This window comes from Mytilus galloprovincialis, chromosome 9 (assembly GCF_965363235.1).
Source record: "Mytilus galloprovincialis chromosome 9, xbMytGall1.hap1.1, whole genome shotgun sequence".
NCBI lineage: Eukaryota > Metazoa > Mollusca > Bivalvia > Mytilida > Mytilidae > Mytilus > Mytilus galloprovincialis.
In genome coordinates this window covers 86,215,696-86,227,319 of record NC_134846.1, presented here as the reverse complement: position 1 = coordinate 86,227,319, position 11,624 = coordinate 86,215,696, and the positions used below count along the sequence as shown (strand labels likewise).

The window sequence follows — 11,624 nt, the reverse complement described above, 5'->3', positions numbered from 1 at the left end:
AATGTCAAAAATAAGGATACAACAGTCAAAATTGTGTGTTACAATCCTCACCACTACAAAACAAACACATGTCAAAATGAAACACAAAAATTCATTTTTTTATACAAATTAGACCGTTAGTTTTCTCGTTTGAATTGTTTTACATTGTCATATCGGGGCCTTTTATAGCTGACTATGCGGTATGGGCTTTGCTGATTGTTGAAGGCCTATGCGGTATGGGTTTTGCTGATTGTTGATAGTTGTTAATGTCTGTGTCATTTTGGTCTCTTGTGGACAGTTGTCTCATTGGCAATCATACCACATCTTCTTTTTTATATATATAGACATAGAACATTACCAAAAACGAAAGACAACAAAACAAAAATTTACCATAAAACAATCACATAATGACGGAATGTAAAAGTACCGAGCTACGTCAAATGACTGTTGTCAAAAATAGACAAACAGTTTATTAATAATTAACACAACAAAAAAGAGTAGTAAAACACGTAAGGAAGATGATAAAAAATGTCAGTACCTATAATCTATACATCCAACCGTCCTGTATTATTTGTGAAGTTAAAATGAAACATTTATCATCAAGGTCTTCATATCTTCCGATTATTTTTTTTTTTTAGAAAAAGACGAGACGTTCTTTGACATAGTTTTGGTTAATCAACTTTCACCTCAGACACTTGTGACGTTTAACAACCAAGAATGTCTAAGTATAGCAGCTGCGACCTCTTAAATACTGAATGAGTTGGGAAATGTGTATCCCATATGCAGACGAATTACTAATATGGGGAAAAATTGATAACTTCAAAATTGAAATCGTCTGGTTTGTCATAGATTGTGACACTGACATAATCGCTAATATCAAATTCGAGGTATAAGTCTAGAAATGAAACGGATGAAGCCGTGTCTGTTTTTTCCTTTAATTTCTAGTGTTGGAGAATAACTTGATTGAACCAATGCCGATAAAAAAAAAATTGTCAATGGAAAAAACAGGAAAAAAATCAATATATCTGAATGCGAAATAAAACGATCTGGCTTCTTTGATTTTTTTGTGTCTGAAGGAACTCCATGTAATATGTAAAAAGGTCTGCAATGAGAGGCGCACAGTTCGTTCCCATAGGAATGCGACAATTTGTTGAATTTTTTTACCTCAAAATTCAACAAATATGTTGTCAATTATAAATTTCATTGTACGGATTACTTGTTCCTTGTTCCTCTGTGTAGCATGTTTTACATGCATCGCTCATAACAGACTTTCACACGAAATTGTTTTTCTTCACAAAATACGCAAATAATTAAAGACTGTTTTTTCGTCGATTTTGTATTTGGCCATGACGTTTTCTACTTTATTTCTACTAATGATTGTTTTATTTGTCTCTTGGTATATTCTGTTTGTTTTTAATGTCAGTTCACATATCCGTAAGGTATCATTTCAAAACTATACAAAGGCAAAAAAAGGTGTATATAATAAAAAAAGAAATTAATAGCAAATAATATGTAAACAAAAACTTGAAATATTCTAAAAAAAAAGATGCATTGTATTTCATATGTTTCCACAAAACCAGAATTCTAATTAATCCAGTTAACGTTTTGATACATACTTGATATAAACAAGACTCAAAGAATTGGTCAAGATCATTCTTTTGAAAAAAAAACTATTACGTTGTTAAACGGGCATTAGCTCCGAGTTCTATAAAAATTCTATTGTATTATTTTTTTTGCTCAAACATTAATGAAATGCAAATAGTGAAATAATTATTCACTTTTAGCAGCCAGTATGGTTTAATTTTGTCAAAATGAGCTAAAAAAATTATGATTATAAATTATGCACTTGCAAGTGAATAATTCGACCTCATTAAATCCGTATTCAAGTGAACTTCAATTTAACCTCTTAGCTTGAGATGGATAACACGTGAATTGTATGTGTAAAGTTATTTAAAGGAAAAGAATGGCAACATTGAAAGAAAAACAATGTAAATCATTTGATTGAAAGACTCGATTCACAATAAAAGCATTCTTATAAGATAAAAACGATGCTAAATAACCTAGAAAAATCCAACATCACCAGTTTGCTTAATCTATATTTATGTTTACATACTAACATGGTCATCGAATGACTTTAGTGGTCAACTCGATGGTAAATTAGATGGCGTATAGAATGAAATACACACACATACGTATTTTCATGCCAGTGCCCTGTTTATTGTTTATTTTAGACTTTTGATAGTTTGGATAAATGTTTTACATTGTTATAAATCAAATATTAGAACTTGATTAAAATTGGTGAACATGAATTTGACAGCTAGTGCCCCTATAAAAAGAAGAGACACATAATATTTTCTACAAAATTGAACAATATCGCAGTAATTGTTATCATATAGATTTTCAATGTTCGATTTACAGCTATTACATTCTGTAATCGGGTGTTGTAATAGAATGATGTCCTGTATATGTTTCTTCATTATACTTCACCGAATTGGACGTCTTAATGAAATTTTACTTGCCATAATAAGCAAGATGTTGCCTCGAGTAGAGCAGGAATTACATTCTCTTTCAGGAAATCCGACTGCGAAGTAGGTCTTGCTGGGATCTGTGTTACTCAATGTCTATTTTTTGCATGTTGTGTCAGACAACTTTTGTCTTTTGCTTATTGCATCTTTTTTTTCTGATACTACCGCTAATTTTTTTTTCTAATTGTGTGGTGACAGAAGAGTAAAACGTCATCTAGATTTCGAGTTTAATCTGCCCAAATAACACACGGCTAGGCTAGAAATAGTCTTGACTTAAAGACAAATATATATTCTTTATTTTCTGCCCTGTCGTAAACATTTTGTAGGGTCATATTTTTCTAAAAAGTCGTTTTAATGACTAGTAGTATATTGGGAAATTTTCAAACCCACTTTTTCAAAATGAAAATTTAAATAAATTTGCTTACATTTAATTAATATATTTTTTCCTTAGCTATCATCACATGTCAAAATATTCTATTCAGTATTTAAATTTCTTCTAATCTATAAAAAGTTTTGACTGTTTAAATGTGAGGTAATTTTTATTGCAAATTCAGCAAACTTCAGTTTCTACTTCAAAGTAGTAGTAAAAGCTATTCCATGATATTTTGAACATACCGTACTTCATAAAACTAGTTACTGATAAAAATTTCAGAACCACAAGAAATCGACGGGAAAGAGTAAAAAAGCTTTAATTTCAACACAAAACAACATCCCTTCCCTTCCATCACATTTGTATATTATAAAGCCTGATTATTTGCATTTCAAGAAATAAAATTACTACCTTTTGTCGCTTTTATATACAAATATTTTCAATCAAGTAAACTGATATATGATACAAACTTTTTGTTAAAATTCCGCGACATCTACGATTCGTTGAAAAGTCGGGAAGATAATATTGCATTCCACTGCGAGTATACCTAGAAAATAAACTGAACATCTACAGATTTCCACAGAAGAGTACCCAATCTCTGATGAATTGTCTCTTCCTACTTTAATTCATTCTATTGCTCCATCTTTATTACAATTCATTTCATTATTACTGTATAATACTGCATACAATCAAGTCTATAATCATGGAATGGCACCAGAAGAATTACGTAAATGCTTGGCAATTGTTGAGTCAGTTATTTCTTTTGTTATAAACAGTTTTACTACTTTTTATTAGAGATTGGCTTTCCATGTGTAACATAAGTTTGGTTTTAAACATCTTGTGATGGTTGATTGTAATAAAGATAAGGCTTGATTTTATAGCTTTTTGTATTTGACACACTGTTCCAGATTAGAAATCACCAGCCTGTAATGCAGTCCTTGTCATTAATTTCTATATTTTCAATATTTTTTGGCAATATTTTGTACATAAATCAGGCTGTTATATTTTTTGTTTGAATTGTTTTACATTTGTCATTTCGGGAATTGTAGAGATGACTCTGCAGTATGGGTTTTACTCATTGATGAAGGCCTTATCGTTATCGTGTGTTTTTTTATGTTGTGATGTTATACTATTGTTTCAGAAAAAGGGAGAAGGTTTGGTATCATTACAACCCGCTGGGAATGTTTGTAACTGTCCTAAGACAGGAATCTGATGTACAGTAGTTTATGTAATTTATACGTGTTTCTTGTTTCTCGTTTTTTATATAGATTAGACCGTTGTTTTTCCCGTTTGAATGGTTTTACACTAGTAATTTTGGGGCCCTGTATAGCTTGTTGTTCGGTGTGAGCCAAGGCTCCGTGTTGTAGGTCGTACATTGACCCATAATGGTTTACTTTTATAAATTGTTATTTGGCTGGAGAGTAGTCTAATTGGCACTCATACCACATCTTCCTCTATCAAGTTAATATGTTCCTGGAATAAGAAAAAATCCATAGTTTTTCGAAAAATTCAAAGTTTTGTAACAGGACATTTATAAGAATGACCATACAATTGATTTTGATGTCAAAGCCAAAGTTCTAACTACTGAGCTGGTGATACTTTAACCTTGTTTTTTTTTCTGCGCGTGTTCAAAGTCAAGATTCGCAGACCTTTGTTACTATATAAGTAAGTAAAAGTAAGTAAATTATTTATTATAGTGACATGTGTAAATATGTACAGATTATAAATTACAATATATGATAAATATTAATGCACCCGGCCCAATGGACATATAAGTCAAATGAAATTATGTAATTCTATATGTTTTTTTTTAAATTTTAATCCATATGTATGTTTAGGAGTGACGTTCACTGAACTAAAATACTTTATTGTTTAGTGGCCATATGTGGCCCGAGGGTTGAACGTTTTTCGCTGTGTTGAGGCCCAATGGTGCATGGTCTACGGTGTATACTACTCTTCGGTCGGGTTTTTGTTTCTTTGACGCACTTCCCCTGTTCATTCTCAATGTTATGTTACTCGGCAGGAATCGAATAATATAAAATAGGAAAAGAAAACTGTAATAGTATAAACAAATATAGAAGTATTTAAAACCATTTTTTCCTTCAATATTTTTTCGAAAAGAAAACTTGAGACGAATCATTCTTCTGGCATATATGTACTGTCAATATAATCGAATAAATAAAGTATCAGTTTGGCAGTTAAACCGTGTTGAGGGGTATACGTCTGGCTCGGTGGGTGTACATAAACATGGCCACTTTTGATTGGCATGAGAACGTTGATTAAGAAGTAAGAGTATTTGGAGATTATCACACACTCTTATGATAGTAAAACGAAAACACTAGCTCTAATTTTGGAACGGTTTGATGCTGACCCTAGACAGGCAACATTTTTATTTCATTTTTCCCCATCATCGACCAAATTGTTGGGCAAACTTCATTAGTGTATTGTTTTAAAATATGTATTCTTATTATTAGTGAACTTCTTGGTACTATAAACGAGATCGGTTGTAAATAAAACTTTACGACAAAAAAGAAGATTTCTGCTTCCGCGTTGTGACATTTCCATTCCAACAGCGACTGCATACGAAGTAAAAATCTGTCATTTGATACGATATTAGAGAAATTGTGTTACCTATGATAATTTCCTTGATAGAGGTTTACTAGGAATATATTATACCAAGAGTTCCATCCCATAATAAATTTTACGGATCCCATCACAAGTTGGTTGAATATACTTTTCACAGATGATAGCGGATATATTCCAAATTACAATCCTGTACCTTCCCCCTTGCATATGAACTCCCGGAACACATGAGATCACTGATTGTGTTGGGTTTGTGATGCTCAATCTTGAGCGTTTTTTATGTTCTGATATTATATCATAGTTGTATGATTTTTAAAAAAAATAGAACAAGCATTCAAGTACCGATAATGGCGCGAAAGGACATAGAGAAGACAATTAATACATTAAAAATGAAAAGACAAATAGCAATATGTTTATATTTTTTTCTGAAAGAAATCTAGATTAATTTTATTGACTCACACTTTTAATTACCTCCACCAAGACAGTCGTTTCAGTAGACAAAGTGTTTTTGTTTCTGAAAAAAGAAAATCATTTGGGATTGCCTTTGGAACTTCAATCAAATAAATTGCGCCTTTTTTTTTTTATGTTTTATGTATTATTCTTAAAAAACGTCTCCTGTTATTCATAAATAATGGATTATCCGTTAGCCAAGGTTGACCCAAAATGATTTGTCGTACAAATTATCCGGTTTAGTCTAGACTAGCTTTTGAGAGTAACCAAAAGATAAGACATGAAAAGGAACTAAAAATGTGTCTATAAGGTATAAAGGTATTTTTCTATTTCTGGAAATTATAATTAATTCGTTATTGACATTTTAGACAAAGCGATAAACAAACAGTGTATTGATGCAGGAAAATACACCAGATTGACAGTAACATTTAACAAAGATTTAAAGTTTGACGGCAATTTGGCAAACGACAGATGTACGTTGCTTTTTATTGGCGGTTCTTATGGTTTCAGAAAATTGTATTACAGGTAGTAAAAATGGCATCAAAGATGAATTTTTAAGTCGTTTATAGTTAAGCGTATATGCTTACAATAATTTTTGGTTGGTGTTGTTCACTAATCGTTGTCAATATAATGGAATTTTTATGAAACTGTCTTACAAGTGAGAGGTTTAGCTAGCTTTAAAACCTGGTTTGATCCACCACTTTCTACATAAGAATATGCCTGCACCAAGTTAGACATATGACAGTTGTTGTCCATTCGTTTGAAGTGTGTGAGCTTTTGATTTTGTCATTTAACTAGGGACTTTCCGTTTTGAATTTTCATTGGAGTTCAGTATTTGTGTGATTTTAAATTTTGAACTTACAATTTTACATGGTTTTAGATTGAGAGCACATGTCTTGAGAACAAACTAAACTAACTAACGACAATTTAACCTCGCCTTAGGTTGTGGTTTATTATTTATGTCCTCTGTCTACTCAGTACCGAAATTGACCTATTTCCGAATCTATTATATTAGTTAGATGAAATGTGCTCAATATTACTAGCATTGTAAAGTTTGGTGTTTGGTTCTCAGAGTATCATTCCAACACGCATTTTAATGATCTATCATTTATAATGGTTGTTCTGAGATATTATAATATTTGATATGTAGAACTTTTTTAAGAAATAATATTATTCCAACCATAGTCACAGTCACTATCCATGTTATGTTAAATGATCATAAATTCAGAAAAAGTGGTTAAAAGACGTGAAGTAACAATTTGAGGGATCGATCCGATGAATGTACGATATTGCACTATTTTCTGCTTCACAGAAAGGAACCTCAAACTATAAAAAGCTAATGTCGAGAAAACCAAAACTTGATAATAAACTTCGGAAACTCATCTTCAAGATGTAAACACATCATAAAGATATAATGCCGTTTAGATGTAATAAAGATTGTATTTGGATTTAAAAAAAATGATATAAAACTTATTGACCGCCAAGAACATATAAATTATCAATGATAGAAATAAAGATATTTGGAGTGCAGTGCTTTTTACCTGTAATAATATTTACTCTAATAATAAAGAATTTGTTCTTCTCTAGAAAAAAAAAACTCAGACAAGATATCTGTATTTATTCATCAAAGTTTGTTACTTACAATTCTTTTACTTAAAGGGTTGGTACATTTCACATTTTGAAAGTATTTTATTTGGGTGAACACATTCATGACGAATACTTTCATTATACTTACACATCAGTTAATTTTGCGTCCAGCATCTAGAGATTTATCAGTTGAACAAATATGCCTAGTGGCGTTGCGTTAACCGCTCAGGCAATGCTTTGATTCCTTCATGGTTTTGGATTGCTATTGGTCTTTTTGTTTTGGTCTATAACCTCTTTTTTTATATATAAAGTTTTTGATTTTTTTTTATATATTTTGACCTCGAACATCTTTAAGAGACATTGCTATGTATTGTCGAATTGGACATCTGGTGCAGATATATCGGTACCGTTCATGTTATTGGTGTTCAGATGATATTTCCAAACTTTAAAGCTTAGTTTGTCGTATTGCTGAAGACTGTATCTTGATTTCTAGATGTCTATTTGTGTAGTTTAATTGTATCATTGACGTTAACCTGCATCTCTCTTATTCGTCCGATGTCTATTTGTGTAGCTTAATTGTATCATTGACGTTAACCTGCATATCTCTTATTCGTCCGATGTCTATTTGTGTAGTTTAATTGTATCATTGACGTTAACCTGCATATCTCTTATTCGTCCGATGTCTATTTGTGTAGCTTAATTGTATCATTGACGTTAACTTGCATCTTTCTTATTCGTCCGATGCATTGATATAAAACCATTTTGTAGCAAATAGTAACAAATTAAAGAGGAGATGGGGGAATTACTATAAAGTGTTACCAAGTTACACAAAAATGTTGTATATATTCGTTTATTATTCATGCTAGACATCACAACGATATGCATATATAAAATTATCTGATTAAATCAGAGACGAGATCTGTAGCATAATATTTTGATTGGAATAGATACAACCTTAATGATAAACATTCGTCGGGCAATCTTTAATGTGATCGATCTAGTTGATGTTTAAGCAGTTTATTTATTGGTACTAGAAAGAGTAAATTTAGGATAATGTTTAGGAATATATCTTATTTCTTTGGTAAGTTTTTAGCATTATTATTTATTGACAAAAATATGTATTCAAATAAACAGAAAATTAATTGATTCTTTATAATATACGAACAGCCTCTTCTCGTTGTATTTGTTTAGTGTTTTAATTTCCATTTATTTGTTAGTTAGCTTGTTTTGTTGGTAATTGGGTATGTAATTAATTCGTGTAATATCCATAAGAGTCAGATAACTATTCATTCTTTATATAATTATATTTTTATGATTTGTTTTCATTAATTTTTGTGAGACGACGTATCGGATAATGCGATTTTTTTACATTAAAGATCTACGATACTGAGACACTAGGCAGTTTTAGACCAAAATGTGTGTACTTAAAACCGAACAAAACTGATATCCAGTGTCTTTAAACTGTCATTTGACCACCAGTGTCAAATATTCTTTTGAAACTACTTGTTTTAAAGTATATTATAATGTATTGTATTAAACAAAACAAAACAAAAAAGTATGCTGCAGAGTTTTATTTTTTCATGTAAGATACGAAACACATTTAGTTGATGTGTTTCCCTCGGGTTTGCAACCCAATTTGCTTTTTCTCAATCGATTCATAACGTTTGAACACCGGTAAATTACTGACGTTGGTTATCATCTTAATAACGTGTTATAGTATTCTTTTATTTGTCTTTATTAATATTACTTGTACTGTTAAGTCAGTTTTTTTAGATATTCTTTTGAAGTGACTCTGTGGTTATGTAAAACATCATACTCTGAACGACAAAATTATTTCATTTATTAATATTGCTTTTACTTATGGATCTTGACATACTATGAATGACAAAACTATTTTATTCAATAATACTACTTTTTTTGTTAAGTCTGTTTTTTTTTTATGATATACATTTGACGTGAAACTGTTCTTATGTATCCCGTCATACTTTGAACCATACAATTATTTTATTTATTATTATGACTTCTACTGTTAAGTCTGTTTTAATTATATCTACTTTACGTGACTCTGCATTTATGTATGCCGTCAATCGAACGACAAAATTATTTTTATGTCTACCTGTGCGAATTTCAAACGCGCAATTTTACACCAGTACTGAAAACCTTCTATCCTTTACGGGTAGACTTTACATAGATAAATTAAGTCGTATAAGAAAAGCAATATGAGTATGTTAAATTTGATGTATGCCTTTTTGTGCTTCTTCGTTACATTTGTTGTTTTTATAGTGATATTAAGGTGATAACACAATATTGACTGCTGTACCCCTATTTTTGACATTTTTACTCTTTGAGTATGTTTGTTTTGTTCATGCATCGTTGACAATGTAATGGAATTTGATGCGACTGTCATACAAGTGAGAGGTTTAGCTAGCTATAAAACCAGGTTCAATCCACCATTTTCTACATTAGAAAATGCCTGTACCAAGTCAGGAATATGACAGTTGTTATCCATTCGTTTGATGTGTTTGGACTTTTGATTTTGCCTTTTGATTTTGGATTTTCCTTTTTGAATTTTCCTCGGAGTTCAGTATTTTTGTGTTTTTACTTTTTACTGTTGTATTTATTTTGAGCAAAGTAACCGTGCGTGCACGCTGAATCGAGGTAACAAATCAGACAGGTCTGACTGCCCTCATCAATCTGACTGGTGTTTTCAATAGGAAATTATATATTTAGGAGCAATATACAAATTTTAAAGTATGTAATAAATATCTGTGTATCATATTGCACTAATTTCTTTTGATCATTCTTATAATTTGTAACACAGCAGGTCTTTTAGTTATAAATTGACGATTATTGACATTTTGATCAAATGTTAGCAAAATTTAAATTGCTGATTTGTTTTAATTAGAATTAAGTACCATTCAATGTTCTGTTGTAAGTAAATACATATATGTATATAGTGCAAAATTTTAAAAAAAATCCATAGAGCAAATAATATAGATAGGTCGACGATTAATTTTAATAGAGTTTTATATATTTATGATTTGATTTTTATGAATATACATTTATAATAAGTCATTGTAGATACTACATACCATTACACAAAGTATTTTTATTGGACGTTTGTTGACATTTTCGCACTTTGGATTATACTTTTGTCTAGCATAACATTTGACATTTTAGCGCAATTAACCATTTCACCTTAACATAAGCAATCGTACTGTAGATTGAAAAAGCGTTTATTATGACTCGGCCTTTAATTAGCACGCATTTTAACACAAGTTTTAACAATAATCTTGTGTTTTTCATCTAAGAAACGAGCGCTACAGGTACAGGCATTTTCTTATGTAGAAAGGTAGAGAGATAACGTACGTGAAGATGTTAGTGATTAAAGCGCTAGTCTCGTATTACTAAAATAGTCTCATGTATGTGATATTTGTTGGTAGATATTAGGAATTTTGACAACTCTAATATGTTTCAGATTGTGAATTTACGAACATGGTGATAATCAGCTTTTATACTTTTTACTGTGAGAGCATTTATATTTTTCTTTTTTATTATTATATTGAAATGTAGTTTATCATGACACATTTTTGATCTTATACAAGTTTTTATTTGATAAACAAAAACGTCATTTTATAATCATTATGGTTCAGTGGTTCGACAAACAGTAAATCGAGATCTTGAGTAAAACTTTAATGTGAAAAAATCAAAAATGAAACATGCTTTTATTAATTAAATTTATTTCTAACTATCAATGTTAACATTCAGTTTTGTATCTGCCATGATTTGCGAGTGTCGAAATTATATGACTCTCCCTACATTCGATATCTCACAAAACATTTTTAATCCCGCCGCATTTTTGCGCTTGTCCCAAGTCAGGATCCCGGAGCCTCTTGCCTTTGTTAGTTTTATAATTGTTTTAATTCTAGTTCATTTATATGTAGATATGGTCTGAGCGCCAATGTGACAACTCTTCATTTCAAGGAGTTCGCTCCTCAGTTTCAAAATAATTAGCTTTTCAACACACTAATATATATTGATAAGGGATTGATTAACTCAAAAGAGCCAAAAAAAATATATACAGGTCAATGTGCTTGTTTTTGAGATATAAGCCTTTGAAATCTTGACGG

At 30.8% G+C, this 11,624-nt stretch overlaps 1 protein-coding gene across 1 annotated transcript in view; it reads left to right on the top strand.

Annotated features, from left to right (window-relative positions):
* The first annotated feature begins 8,348 nt into the window (after positions 1 to 8,348).
* Positions 8,349 to 11,624, top strand: part of LOC143047089 (putative G-protein coupled receptor B0563.6) — a 62,069-nt gene continuing 58,793 nt past the window's right edge. The window contains exon 1 of the mRNA XM_076220053.1: positions 8,349 to 8,575. Coding sequence (XP_076076168.1) covers positions 8,548 to 8,575 — 28 coding nt within the window. The 5' untranslated portion in view covers positions 8,349 to 8,547. The remainder of the gene's footprint in view (positions 8,576 to 11,624) is intronic.